At 34.2% G+C, this 16,154-nt stretch overlaps 1 protein-coding gene across 1 annotated transcript in view; it reads left to right on the top strand.

Moving 5' to 3' along the window:
* The window catches only part of LOC145691585 (phospholipid-transporting ATPase ABCA3-like), a 159,315-nt gene that overhangs the window by 62,970 nt on the left and 80,191 nt on the right, over positions 1-16,154 (top strand). The window contains exons 11-12 of the mRNA XM_081766991.1: positions 11,050-11,148; positions 12,770-13,055. Coding sequence (XP_081623117.1) covers positions 11,050-11,148; positions 12,770-13,055 — 385 coding nt within the window. The remainder of the gene's footprint in view (positions 1-11,049; positions 11,149-12,769; positions 13,056-16,154) is intronic.

Here is a 16,154-nt window from a genome sequence, read left to right as displayed (position 1 = left end):
AGTATCTAGTTTAAAGACCCACGATTATTAACCGAAGCTAAGAGAGACGGTAATAATAAGAAAAAAATTAAATGGTGGAATGAATAAAGTGTGAGGAAACGGGAGAACCTCGATAAAACCCAAGCACACGGTGTTAGTCAACCACAAAGACCACTTGGCACGATCTGGGATCGAACTAGGGATGACAGACGCAAGAGATAAACATTCTACCGTTGTGCCACTGCGGCCCCCAGCAACGGCAAATAGGGATTTCCTATAAACAAAACAATATTAAAAAAGTAATATGATATTTCATTATACAAATTCTATATATACACTACTTACTTCCAAAACGTGAAACATAAAAATGTGAAAAGACAATTCATGGATTTACTAGTAGAGATATATATTTGCATTCGTGGAGAATGCAAATATATCAATTTTCAGTTAATAGACATCGACGTTTCCTCACTGCAACTTTGAAATTATCATCCCACGTTATCTAGAAATCAATACCAATCTTGCATGAGATTTCTTGCGAACGATAGAAAAATCAAAATCGACGTTAGAGTAACTAATTAGCACACAAATAACCCATAATTCGGTCATTTTAATTATTTGATCGGAGTAATGTAGCACTAAGTTTATAGCCAGAAGTTAAGCCAAATCCCACAATTTCATGAAGAACTCCTCCTAAACGCTAGCAGCCCCAAACTCGGAATAAGAGCACCAATGAGCCCATAAATAACCCATAATGACGGCGTTTTGAGTTCTTTTGGATCGGAGCATTGTTACAGCATCGGGGGTTCTAGCTTGATGTCAAGATAGACTCGTCCATTTTGATTCCGATTTCCCGCTAAACAGTGGGAGGAAAAAATTGGGATTAGAGCAACTAATTATCTCATAAGCAGCCCATAATTTTCTCATTTGAATTTTTCGGTCGGGCCATTGTAACCATATGGAGGGTTCTAGGTCGATATCAAGCTAGACTCGCCCATTTTGAATCCGATTTCCCGCTAAACAGTAGGAACAAAAAATTGGGATTAGAGCAACTAATTAGCCCATAAATAGCCAATAATTCTGGGGTTTGAATTTTTCGATATAACTATTGTAATCATATGCGGGGTTCTAGCTTGATATCAAGCTAGACTCGCCCATTTCGAATCCGATTTACCGCTAAACAGTAGGAGCAAAAAATTTGGGTTAGAGCAACTAATTAGCCCATAAGTAGCCAATAATTCTGGGGTTTGAATTTTTCGATCTAACTATTTTAATCATACGCGGGGTTCTAGCTTGATATCAAGCTATACTCGCCCATTTTGAATCTGATTTCCTGCAGCACAGTAGGAGCCCAAAAAGTGGTATTAGAGCAACAAATTTGTCCATAAATAGCCCATAATTTTGGCATTTGAATTTTTTCGATCGGATCATTGTAATCTTATGAAGCGGTTCTAGTTTGATATCAAGCTAGACTTGCCCATTTTGATTCCCATTTCCCGCTAAACAGTAGGAGCCCAAACATTGGGATTAGAGCAACTAATTAGCCCATAAATAGTCCATAATTCTGGCATTTGAATTTTTTCGATCGGACCATTGTAACCATATGGAGGGTTCTAGTTGATATCAAGCTTGACTCGACCAATTTAAATCCGATTTTCCGCTAAACAATAGAAGCCCAAAAATTGGGATTAGAGCCATTAATTAGCCCATAAATAGCCCATAATTCTCATATATTTTCCGGTCGTATTAGTGTTGGTGGTTGGTCTAACTTGACGCGCATTATGTTATTTATGCTAAACGAAAATAGAAAATCAAGTAACTGACATATTATTTTTTATTTATTTATTTATTTATTAAATTTATAAATGTTTCAGATACAGATCAATGTGCATTTTAGATTTAAAGAATGTAACAACCTATATAAGAAGAAAACAATGTAGGAAGAAAATATAAAAGTAATGAAAATAACAAAACATATATTTATATATACATAATATTGCCATATCTACGGAGACGTTAATTTGATTTTAAAGTTACTTTCTGAATCAAAAATATGATCATCTGTCTATACTCTTATACAATGACGCAAGCATGAATTATAAGGGACATTGTATAATTGACAGTCTGGGAGTCACGTATGTTAGTTCCGTATAACTTCGATTATACAAATTCTATATATAGACTACTTACTTCCAAAACGTGAAACATAAAATTGTAAAAAGACAATTCATGGATTTACTAGTAGAGATATAGATTTGCATTCGTGGAGAATGCAAATAAATCAATTTTCAGTAATAGACATCGACGTTTCCTCACTGCAACTTTGAAATTATCATCCCACGTTATCTAGAAATCAATACCAATCTTGCATGAGATTTCTTGCGAACGATAGAAAAATCAAAATCGACATTAGAGTAACTAATTAGCACACAAATAACCCATAATTTAGTCATTTTAATTATTTGATCGGAGTAATGTAGCACTAAGTTTATAGCCAGAAGTTAAGCCAAATTCCACAATTTGACAAAGAACTCCTGCTAAACGGTAGCAGCCCCAAACTCGGAATTAGAGCACCAATTAGCCCATAAATAACCCATAATGACGGCGTTTGAGTTCTTTTGGATCGGACCATTGTTACCGCACCGGGGGTTCTAGCTTGATGTCAAGCTAGACTCGCCCATTTTGATTCCGATTTCCCGCTAAAAAGTAGGAGGAAAAAATTGGGATTAGAGGAACTAATTATCTCATAAGTAGCCCATAATTCTCTCATTTGAATTTTTCGGTCGGGCCATTGTAACCATATGGAAGGTTCTAGCTTGATATCAAGCTAGACTCGCCCATTTTGATTCTGGTATCCCGCTAAAAAGTAGAAACAAAAAATTGGGATTAGAGCAACTAATTAGCCCATAAATAGCTCATAATTCTGGCATTTGAATTTTTTCGATCGGACTGTTGTAACCATATGGGGGAGTTTTAGCTTGATATCAAACTAGACTCGCCCATTTTGATTCGGATTTCCCGCTAAACAGTAAGAGCAAAAATTGGAATTAGAGCAACTAATTAGCCTATAAATAGCCCATAATTCTGGCATTTGATTTTTTTTATCGGACCGTTGTAACCATATGGGGGATTCTAGCTTGATATGAAGCTAGACTCGCCCATTTCAAATACGATTTCCCGCTAAACAGTAGGAGCAAAAAATCGGAGTTAGAGCAACTAATTAGCCCGTAAGAGCCCATAATTCTGGGGTTTGAATTTTTCGATCTGACTATTGTAATCATTGGGGGGTTCTAGCTTGATATCAAGCTATACTCGCCCATTTTGAATCTGATTTCCTGCAGCAGAGCAGTAGCGCAAAAAGTGGGATCAGAGCAACAAATTTGTCCATAAATAGCCCATAATTTTGGCGTTTGATTTTTTTCGATCGGATCATTGTAACCTTATGAAGGGGTTCTAGCTTGATATCAAGGTATACTCGCCATTTTTGATTCAAATTTCAAGCTAAACAGTTGGAGCCCAAAAATTGGGATTAGAGCCATTAATTAGTCCATAAATAGCACATAATTCTCATATATTTTCCGGTTGTATTAGTGTTGGTGGTTGGTCTAACTTGACGCGCATTATGTTATTTACGCTAAACGAAAATAGAAAATCAAGTAACTGACATATTATTTTTTATTTATTTATTTATTTATTAAATTTATAAATGTTTCAGATACAGATCAATGTCCATTTTAGATTTAAAGAATGTAACAACCTATATAAAAAGAAAACAATATAGGAAGAAAATATAAAAGTAATGAAAATAACAAAACATATATTTATATATACATAATATTGCCATATTTACGGAGACGTTAATTTGATTTTAAAGTTACTTTCTGAATCAAAAATATGACCATTTGTGTATACTATTATACAATGACGCAAGCATGAATTATAAGGGACATTGTATAATTGACAGTCTGGGCGTCACGTATGTTAGTTGCGTATAACTACGAGCAAGGCTAGAAGGTACACGAAAGTTGAGAACGGAGAGCAATAATTCGGAGTTCATTTTCCAATTGATTATTTTATGAAGAAACAGGAAGTATTCAACCATGCATAGAGAAGCCCAGTAAATAAAGGCCCAAAAATGAGGCTTAGCTCAAATAATTTATAAAAAGCTGAAAATTTCACGAATTGTTTTCCAAATTATAGGAAACAACATACTAAAAAAATGAAATCTTTGAGTTTTACGTCCCATGCTTATGCCGGTTAGGCTAAAGGAGACGGTGATTATGAGAAATGAGTGAAATGGTGGAATGAAGAAAGTGGGAGGAAACGGGAGAACCCCGAGAAAACCCACGCACACGGTGTTTGTCCACCACAAAGTTCACTTGGCGGGGGCTGGGTTCGAACCCGGAACCCCAAGCACCAGAAGTGAACGCTCTACCACTGAGCCACCGCGGCCCCAACAACATACTAAAAATCGAGGAAAATCGCATGTGTGCGTCACCCTCAAAATGACGTACAAAGGTGGCAACCACTCGATATGGCTATAGTTCGGAATTTTGGACGTATTTCAGAAACAAAAAGTCGTAGATCGTTTTGTAGAATTATTTGAATGCTAAAAACATCTAACTTCAATACTAAGTGTAATATGTTTGAATAAGATCACTTGTAAGAATTTTACATCAGCTAATCTTCAAAAATGTAGGACTTTTGGCCGTTACGCTGTCAAGTTTTGCAAAAGTTTCCTTATAGTTTGAAAACATAGACGTTATACGTTTCAGTTATTTTAATGAGCGATTTACTACTTATAATATAAAAGAAAGCTCGTTCAAACCCGATAAAAATTAACTGAAATATTTAATTTTGAAGCAGTGTCCGTTTTAAAGAATGTAATGAAACTCTTGCAAATGATCGATAGATGCCTCTATAACAAATTTTATATATTTATTCTTCTCGAAACATTAAGGAGGTTTGTTACAAGTATAAGTAAAGAAAAATCGTTAAATTTTTAGTTCCGGTTACTAGCTTTTGTCTCGAATTCTGATCTGAATCTGAATGTGCTTTATTTTCGATTATTGCAAACCTGTGGAAAAGAAGAAGAGAGAAGCTTTTGAAAAATTGTGACAATACAAAGTGAAGACGAATGTCAATTTTCAGTAACAGAGCTCCATACTAAGCTTCAAAATTATTCAGACAAAGATGATTGTTGCAGAACAACACAAAGGAAAAGTCTTCTCATGGAAAGATTTAGCTCCAGTTTAATGGTAACAGAAGGTTGTTACGGTAATGGTAGAGACACTGTTCTAACGTTTAGAGATGAACAAAAGAAGCTATTGCATAGCACTTGATATAAGAAATGAGATACTGACGAGGAATAAGAAAGAGTTCGGGCCGTTTCACTGGCAGAGAAAATTATCAGAGGAGTCATTCAATCGAAAATATATGGGTAACTTATCCTCAGGCAGATCGCATGTTTGTTCATAAGGATCAATATGTCCCACCATCTCTGAAACTCTTAGTTCAGTGAAAATCTGCAAGCAAGAAACGTGATTCAAAGATTTTGAGCAGGAAACAGGACATGATCTGTCACAGTGTCATTTCAATGTGTCGCCCTAGAACATTTACGACTCCCCTTCAGCTACCTGCAGGAGTCCAAGATTTTCCAGAAAATGAAACTATTCAACACTTGACAAACGATATCGAGAAAATCTCAAAGGAAGATGACAACTTTTCCCGAACTGGTAAACTTTTGCTGCAGTACACAATGGTTGTGGCGTAACTTTCACAGGATGCATGGCTATCCAAAGGATGTTTGAGGATTTTGCCAATTTGAGTCCAGGAATTAGTGTCCCACCTGGAGGAGAGGGAGACTTGATTTCGATTCTCAACAAGCAGATGTTTGTTTTCTCTTTGTAAGGAACTATTTTTTGATTGCCGAAAGAGTACACAATATCTGATGCTGGAGTTTGCAGACGAGGGACCAGAAGACCAGTTTCTGATTCTTCAGGATGCGCACTTATTCGGATACCGACCATGCTGTGGAAGGTACCATGCTCATCAAAAATTGTTGTGTTAAAATCAGCATTATCGAAAACAAATTGGTGAAATGATTAGTTCATTGAGAAGCAAAATTTATATTTGAAAGTTAATATGTACTTCAATGTAGCTGACAGATATACCAAGACTGTGAAGAATATTTACTTATTTGCGGGAACTGAAATGTCCGAAGCAGTAGACTTGGCCATTGGTTTTTCCATCCAGACATTGTTGAATAGGATCGCGGATCTCAGATATTGTCACATCCTCATCGGGTTGGAAATGTGTTTCCAACTGCATATACAGGACTAGCAGAATTAAGAAGTGAACTCTCAAGGATCTTGAGTAGGCATGGCTGTTCAGCATTTTAACTACTGTTGTTTTGGTGTACAGGATACCCCAAGGTTCCTCTATACCACTTTCTGACATAATGTATCTAGTCGTGCCTAGAAATGACATACGTAAATGAAAACCTAATCGCACTATTACACTGGACAATTCAGAAATTTGTTCAGCTGCAGATAACGATTTCAACAGCTTTCCAGTATAATTCTCCTCAGATGACACGAATTGTTTTCCAAAAGGTCCTATCGAACTTCTGGTACGATAACGGTACTTGGGAATGATAGAACTCCATCTTGCTAACATAGAGTCTGTTAACCTCCTACCTTGAGTTAATTCAACAGAAATTTTCATGGACTTCATTAAGGATTGTTCGACAATCGTATCAGTTGGAACTGATGATAAAGACTTGAATAATTTCTCAGAACGGTTATCTGTTCACGACCCTTTCGAAAACTCAAATAGAAAGGAATTACTCAAGAACACTGCTACAGGCTAGTTGCAGACAAGAAAACAAATTACGATCAAGCGATTAGTGTTGGGGAAACATTAGTTCAGAAAATGATTGAAGAATTCTACGGATCTGTAAAGGTAGAAAGAAAGAAAACAGTCATCTCTATCTCGGCCATGTATAGTACTGTCAAAATCAAAGAAGAGAGGATTGTTATAAACCCATCGCAGCTCTTCGGCAGAATCGCAGCTGTAATTAAGCAAAGGGAAAATCTCCATGAGTACCGGAAATATGAATGCCAAAGCCACCTTCCTTGTATGTTAGCATCTCCATGCGTAAGAATGCCTAATCAGCTACGGTAAATATTGTCGAGTCTCTGTTGACTTGTGTTAAACCACCAAAAGACATTATGTATGTTGTGGATGGAGGATTCCTTCTTGAAACAATGGTGTGGATGAAAAATGACACATACGAGCAAATCTGCGTTAAGTAGGTACATTATGTCAAGCGATATTTTTCACCTTGTAGTGCAATTATATTTGATGGATACAAATTACAATTAGACACAAAAAATGCCGAAAGACAGCGAAGAGCTTTAGGCAAAATGTCTGCAAAAATTGCATTTGATTCTGCCATTACAGATAAAGCACAGTTCTTGAGAAACTCAGAAAACAAAAGTAGACTGTTCAAATGATGAAAACAGTCTTCCAAGAAGCAAAGATAGCTGTACATGAAGCACAAGGAGATACCGACACATTAATCTGTTCAACAGCAATGAAAGAAAGTACAAGCGGCAAACCTGTAGATGTTGTTGGATCTCATTCTAACCTTTTAACAATTTTAATTGCTAGAAGACTTCCTCAACAGTCGCTGTTTCTGTTAAGGCCGCAGACAAGCAAAACCGACGGGAAATGCTACGATATCGTTAAAATTCAAGAAACTCTCGGGCCACTAAAATACACCTTCCTCTTTCTCGTGCTGCAACATGCTGTGGCGCGACCTTCACTTTGGCAGCATTCACTTCGAGTGTACCTCGAAGTCCAGGAGTGGAATAGCCCAAGCATGAACCTGAACGAATGAGTTGGTGTGTCAAAGAGAGTATATTAATTCCAGCACCCACAGAGCTACCACTAGCTCCATCCGAAATAGTAAACTTACTTGCCTGTAAGTGCAAAGTGACTGCAAGAAAGGATTGTGAACGAGCAACATGTGAGTGTAAGAAAGCTGATCTCAAGTGTTCAAAGTTTTGGGCATTCTGCCAAGGAAGTTCCTGTACGAACGGCCAATCAGAAGACTAATCTGATTTAGATTATGACGAACACCAGCTCTAGAAAACCGATATGTCAATGACAATGGCTTATTTGCTGATGCAATCTGTAAGGTAGTTAATGAGCTCGTGTAACTTCATCTTTCAAAATTTAAAATCTCAGTTCATATTGGCTCGATATGAATGAGCTTTTTTTAAATTATAGATAATGAATAGTTCATTAAAAATATTAAAATTTTAACGTCTATTTCTGTTTCGATAAAAAGATTTTTAAATAACTACCAGCGAAATTCTAAAATTCCTACACTTTTGAAATTTAAATGGACGTAAATTTCTGAAAAGTGCTTGGATTCGAAACCTTTGCACTTAGAATTGAAGTTTGATGCTTTTACAGTTCAAATAATATTACACCACTGATCTACGACATTCTGTTTCTAAACTACGTGTAAAATTCCGAAATAAAATCATATCGGCTGGCCGCTATTTTGAGGATGACGCACGCATGCAATTTTCCGCGATTTTAGTATGTTATTACACACATCTTGAAAAACTATTCCTGAAATGTTCTGCTTTTTACAAATTATTTGAGCTCAGCCTCATTTTTAGGCATTTATTTACTGGGCTACAGTAGTGGATTCTGAATATTAACTTCGTCTAGAAGCTCTACTTTATTAAGACTACGCACTGAAGGAGAAGAACAATAGCAGTGGCGTATACTGGTTTGATGGCTTGGACTATCACTAACCTTTATAACACATGTGCATTATTATTATTATTATTATTATTATTATTATTATTATTATTATTATTATTATTATTATTATTATTATTATTATTAGAATTTAGTTTCTACATTAGTATATACTCTTCAAAATAAGAAAGACATAAATCACAGTACAAAGGCTTATATTATCTTATTAGTTAGGAGAGGAGAACTATTGTATATTTCAATCTTCATCTGCTGCACAAAGTATCCCTATATTTTGCATTGGATAAGTTGTAATCCTACTCACACCTACCAAGTTTTGTTAGGATGGGTTCAGGATTTAGGAGGGCAATATTACAATCCATTACGGCTATGTAGTATTAAAAGGGCATTTATTATTCTGCATCAGAAAAGGTGATAAGTAATTGTAAAATATTTCCACCTATACTTTCAGAAGAAAAAACTATAGAACTATATTTTTTTATATAAAAAAGAAAAAATGAAATATTTCACTTTTGCGTTCCACTGTTATGACGGTTACGCTTAAAGGAAACGGTGACGATGAAAATTGAGTAAAATTGTGGAATGAAAAAAGTGAGAACAAACAGGAGAACCCTGAAAAAAACAAGCACACGATGTTTAATCCACCACAAAGTTCACTTGGCGTAAGCGGGAATCGAACAAAGGAGCCTACCTCATGCAACACACGTGACCGCTCTATCCCTGAGCCGCCGCGGCTCTTTATCTGAGAAGAAATACAGTTGAAATATAAGATCAAATTTTTATGCTACACAAATCATTTCCCTGTTAAAGAAGTATAGTTCCAATAAGAAATTGTAAAAGTATATGTGGAATTAGGTTGTTTTGTGGAGGGTCAGGGTCCACTGTACAACTGCGGATGCCTCACTGTGTGCGAGTTATAAATAAGACTTAAATAAGCGATTAACAACAAAGGAGTCTCAGTCTGTAGGAGCCTTCGAAACGTAACACAAATAATGACGCAAGTAATTAACTATCACAAAATAATAGAAAACATAAAATTGGCATTGCTTTGACGCAAACCGCTACGGAACCAGGCTCAATATGTCCGAGACAATTTCAAGATACTCCCAAAATGCGCTGTAATTCTTGTATAGCTTCCCTTTATCTTCGCTCACGCCAAGAAACCATTACTCTAGATGCAACTGGTTTTACTTGTTAGACGGTTCGTACGCTGCGGGTGAAAATGAAGGAAAGGGAAATGCCCTCATAAATACGAGGGAAGGGGAATGTTCTCGTACACGCAGTTCATTAACTAGAGGAGGCTTCCTGCTGCGTTGCCAGATTGAAAATCTCTTAAGAAAGCGAGAAAGAGTGAGTGAAAAAAGTAAGTGGGTGTTTCTAAGTGCTTATAGGTCGCAGAAACTTTTGACATTGAAAGAAGATACTAAATTATAAAATTATAAATATAAGTTAGTTTATATTATATTAACATTATATTTTAATATTCTAGGGCTACTGCCGATAGACTCGGTAGCCCACAAAATACGCCTCTGGACAAAAGTAAAAAAAAATGTTAAGTATATAATTTCAACAAGGTAAGGTTGAAGCGCAAGCCAATTTTCACATCTGAGAGAAATATCCAATTTTAATATATACAAAATGTTTGAAGGAATCACTGACTAAGCTGAGATTGCGAATTTCAGAGAATATGTAAATAATAAAAAGTATTCTCATAGCACCTTTCACAGTACTGATGATGTGATAAGAAAACCTAAGTTTTTCATCGTATATGTGATTATGTTTGATTCTACTCTTCTGAAAATCTTCCACTCTCTTAGTATAGTGTCCTAATCTGTATAAATCACGAGGTTAAACAACTACCGTGTCATTCTCTCGAAATGCGTATTATTAACTTAAAACAATTGTTGAAATCTTTCGATTGTAACTTAACTTTTCTTTACTTCAGTTACTTTATTTTATGTTGAGATCATTCTTGACCGGAAAACGCTTGATTTCTAGGTTAAATGGAATTAAAATTATATATATGTATATATATGGAAGAACTGATGCCTGCTATCTTGTGTTATTTATATGTTGTAATGTTTCTTTACTGTACTTTTCAAGTCGTACTGCGAAAATTATTTCTGTTTTATTTCCTTATTTTTCAGTTTGTATTTTTCTAGTTTAATTTAATTTACTTGGTCGTTTCATAATACTATATTTCGTAACTAAGAAACTATTTTAATATTTTTTTCCTTAAATGCTGTCAACGAAGAAACTTTTTTTTTGCAGTGTCTTTTTTTCGTTACCCTAGCATTAGTGATTTATATGGTGAACACAGTACTTGACATTCAATTGAAGGCTAGTCGTCAACCTTCTATACTTGGAATGGTAAGATTATCTAATACTATTTATTTAGTAGTTTAGTAAGAGCAGTAATTGTTTACTTTATTTGTAACATTACATTATGAATATTTATAACATTCATATGCTCTAAAAATTAGTGAAAGAGGTATTTTGTAAGACTAGGATAGATAATATACGTATTATGCACTAATTAATTTTATTAGACTGTACTAATTTGGTAGTCGGATTAGTACAGTGTGAACAGTAAGAAAGGAAATTTGAGAATGCGAGTACATACACGCACACAAACACAAACATATATATATATATATATATATATATATATATATATATATGCACATGTATATATAGATATATGTATATAGCTAGATAGATAGATAGATATATTGTGTATATATGTATGTATAGGGTGATCCATTTTAGTATTTTCAACAGAATATTTTCTTTTATGTGGCGTTCGAGCCTTTTGTTTCCGAAATGTTTATGCTTTAGAACATTACGGGAATTTTTGAATGTTCTTTTGACAAGAAGAGGCATTTTTATATTCAGTTTAGTAAATATCTGTATTCTAATATATTGTCTTCGTAGTCTTTATCGTCATAGCGTTTAGTGTTCACTTTTTCAAATCATCGATAATGTATAAGTAAATATGATGATAATCGTATACATGGTGTATCAGAAATATAGACTCAGCTTTTCAGTCATTAGTACATTTTTGTTATAAACAAGGACATGACACAAAATTGTAGGTACAGATGAATGACGTAAAAAAACAAGTGCTTCAAAATATCTAAGCCTTATTATCTATTTGTATGTCCACCTTGCGCACATTAACAATGATGCATGCCTGCTATTTGCACTCATCTCAGCACATATGAACGTGAATATTGTTGAATTCTTTGGTGATTCCCGGTTCAATCCCCCAACACTTTTCATGAGTCTTGCGTATACCTTATTATTCAAATGGATCCTGAAACATGGAACATTGTCTCGTCCATCCAGGCAATGCGGTTCCAAATTTTGGAATTTTCCTTCACTGTCCACAGCTACCGTTAACCAAATTCAATACGGCGATTGGAATCGTCCTTATTCAGTGCGTGCAGCAGGTGATAATGAAACGGGCGCATTTTCAGATCGTTGCGAACCCTAGCATCCGATGACTTAGGCATATTCAGGGTGTGGGACAACTGTCGAATTGATGTCTACTTCTGCGTTTACCTTGTGTGTTCCGCCTTTGTTAACACACGAAGGCCTACCCTATTATACTCCATGCCACCTATTATACTCCCAAAGATAATGAAGGCTTTGTTTGCCCAGGATCGCCATACAGCTCTTCAATTCTGGACTTCCGTAACGTTCTCGTCTCACAAATAGGTGAACGTTGTGTACATATTTCTCAAGCGTCAGATTAGCCGCCATCTTGTAATTATCCCACAACAAAAAACAAAACAAGAAACAAAAACGTCGTCAACCATACAGCCTAACATACCTCACCTAACAAAAGTGTGTCACTAATCTAGGACACCTGACACTCAAAATTACTAGTTACTTGTTGGTAGTTCTAGTAAGTTAAATTATGGAATATTTTGTGAATTATGGCACAAAGAATCGTTCTCATCTAATAACATTTATTTATTTATTTCAGATGGGTGATGTAATGGATTTCCTCATAGAATTGGTAACGAAAATGATCACAATTATATTATTGTCTCCAGCTTTAATAGGATCCTTAAGTGTTTATATTATGTTGCCGATATCGGAACGAGTTACACATGTGAAACACATGCAGATAATGAATGACATTAATCGTGCTCTCTACTGGTTTTCTTTTTATGTCTGCGATGCGACGTCATATACAGTAGGAACAGTATTCCCTGCATGTATTGTATTATTAATATCTGACACGTTTAAAGTATATAGAGGATTCATAGGTAAGTACAGTCTGAGATATTATTAATAACATAATGTAGAAATATGATTCCAATCTATTTTTCATCACAAGTACTGGTTATTGCTATGTGCTTAGTAAGCAGCATATATGTCAAGAAAATCTTACCTACCGGAAAAACATATTTCTTTATTTAGTTTGCAATGATATTTTACTGTCGTTTTTACGCCTTTGAAACAACGGAAGTAACTTTAATTTGCAATACACACAATATAAGTATATGTGTTTTCGAGAAACATGTTATCAATGTTTATGGTCAAAAATGAATATAAACATTAAAATTTAATTTACTAGTTATTAAAAAAATCACTAAATATTTGTTGTGTTTATTTTAATTTTACGTAGAATTAAAAATTACACTCATCTTCGTTCGGATTATTGTTTTAGTTAATCGACAAGTAAATATTGATTCAATCGACGCGTTCTTCCAAGTAAATATTACGCCAGGCTACACAATTTTATTTCTCTTGAATATATCAGTTAAAATTAAAATTTTTGTTTGATGTGCTATACACCTTATCTTATTTTAGCTACTTAAAGTTGATTTAATTAAATAATTTATTTATAGTTCTGACAAATACATATAAAACACAAAAGGCTTAATATAGTCATAAATAATATTTATGTGTATCTAACGATAATTTATTATTATCCTTTCTTTTAAAGTAATTATCTTTGTATTTATTTCAAATGAATTAAAAGTTTCAACATTTTTGTCTTCATAAATTTGATAAAAAATTGTTTACCCTCATAATTAAACTAAACTTTAAAACTTATGAATCCTATTACCCTATAACGTACCAGAAAATTAACATCATACGTAGAACATATAGTTGCATCATTTCAATAAATGTGTACAGATATTAAATATACTTCCTAATGTTATGATGTGCTTACTTGATCAATCGACATCTGTAGTTGTTCTTAGAAATATGTATCATTAGCATGTAGTTTCCAATTATGTATTCTTGTAGTTAGTGTGATGATGTAAAGATATAAGTTAAAAGCACATTAAGGAAGTTCCCAATATCGACTTCTGTCTTGTAGGTGTTTACAACCATGACCCGCTGCTAATAATTCTTATTTAAATTGGAAAATAAAACGAATTAGAATTTGTTGTGTAAAACTAGTTATCCGTTGTCCGCCAAGAAAGAATATAGATTATCTAATACGAAACCTTAAACTTGAATCTAGTTTAAATTTTCCTTCCCTCTTCAACTTATAATTAAAATTGTGTGTAGCGGTACAACACATCTTCGCTATTTTCAATGAAAGCATTGCACACCAAATGTCTCTCCTCCAGCAAAAATCAATTGTCACGTTGGGCACCATCTGAACAAACGAAAAAAAAATCAACTGGATTACACATATTGACAATTTACCAACTATAAGAGTGGCACTTTAGATCATACCGAAATAGTTTTCGGTATAACTAAACGCTTACGGAACACATTTTGCATGTCTTCCGTAAGCACATAACAATATTTAGTGTTTTATGATTATACATTCGAAAATTTGAGCTCTACAAAAACAGTTGCCTTTTCTTCTCTAGGAGCAAAATTGTCGAAAACGCTGAAACACAAAATCCTTTTCTTAAAACTAAAAATTAACATTTGGAATTTCAAATCGCCTATTTAAGTGAATTCTCATGTTGGTAATGTTTTGAATGATAGGTCAGAGATTTTAATATTCTTTCGAAGTTTTGAAAACAGGTAGAATATTCGCTTTTATTTTCAAAGAGAACTTTATAAATATGTCGAATTTCATTTGTATAACCATAAACATTCATTAGGCACAGATCTTTAACAAATTACATTGTTGATATATATTTAAGAAAAGGCTTTTATTTAAAAAGCTGATATACAATTCATAAGAGAGTTTATTCCTTTTATGCGATAGTATAGGCATAAATAATGGTATTTAAATTAATTTATAAGTCAAAGCCATATATCACTCTTGATGATTAGCTATATAAAATTTAAGCAAATGAAAGAAAGAAAGGAAAGAAAGAGAGTAAACAGGCATATCAATAAGTTTACTATTAGGTGTATTACTTGTAAGAAAGAAGATTAACCGGACAGATAACCATTGCTATTATGGCATGATTATCTTATACTAAAATTAATAGACTCTTCTAATACAGGTAGTTAGTTCCTACTACTTCCTACTTTTCTTGCGAAACGAGAATTGAAATATGTTCTATATAACATACGTTACTTTCCATTCATTTTCATTGGTTATAAATTACAAAGTGACAAAACATTTTCTAATTACATACGAAAGTCATAATGTAATATCTAAATTGCAAAGAAATTTAAGTGGACTCAAGAAATAAGAAATTTACGATAGGACGAAAGTAAAAGCAATATTCCAATGAAGTGTTATTAGATATTCTTTTTGAAAACTTCTGTTGCCAGAAATGTATAAAACTATATATTCAAGACTAATTTGTTAAACGCGCATCACACATTGGAAGGTAATGTGCAGCTTGAATAGAAATCTCAATCTCATAATCTCGTACAAAAAATATTTAGCTCCTACATATGCGTGTTCAACCAAACTTCTTATTGTTTCCGTTTCGAGAAAAATGAAGAATATTTCATTATTGTGGACAGCGGTATTTCAGCTTCCACAGTATTCCTTTAGTTTTCTAATGATGGTATCACAATGGAAAAGAAAAGAGGTACAGCACTTCAAAAGGGCCCTACTCATCTGATGATAAACACCACTCTCTCATCAACTACTTTGGTTGGCGAAATATTAACTCTGATGACACGTTGTTAGGAGTATATGCAGATGAACTATAACTGGTATCTTGGAGTATGGTCAAAACAAGGCTTTCTGTTTTCTGTTATTTTTTTACCAGACTGTTGACTAAATTACGCATATATTTCGTGAGAACGCTACGGCTGGTTACATTCCGGAAATCAAGTTTTATCAGCGGACCCCATTAAATTTCAATATTTGCACTATGTTCATAGGTTGGTTAATCGTTAGGATTAATATTTTGCAATCACAAGATCGCTAAAGAAGGCAGGCTAGTCTCTCTTTTGCTCCTCCAAACGAAAACATCTGCATCTTA

Source organism: Thermobia domestica, chromosome 8, assembly GCF_964235325.1.
Source record: "Thermobia domestica chromosome 8, izTheDome1.hap1.1, whole genome shotgun sequence".
NCBI classification, from domain to species: Eukaryota; Metazoa; Arthropoda; class Insecta; order Zygentoma; family Lepismatidae; genus Thermobia; species Thermobia domestica.
This window is presented reverse-complemented; position numbering and strand designations above follow the sequence as displayed.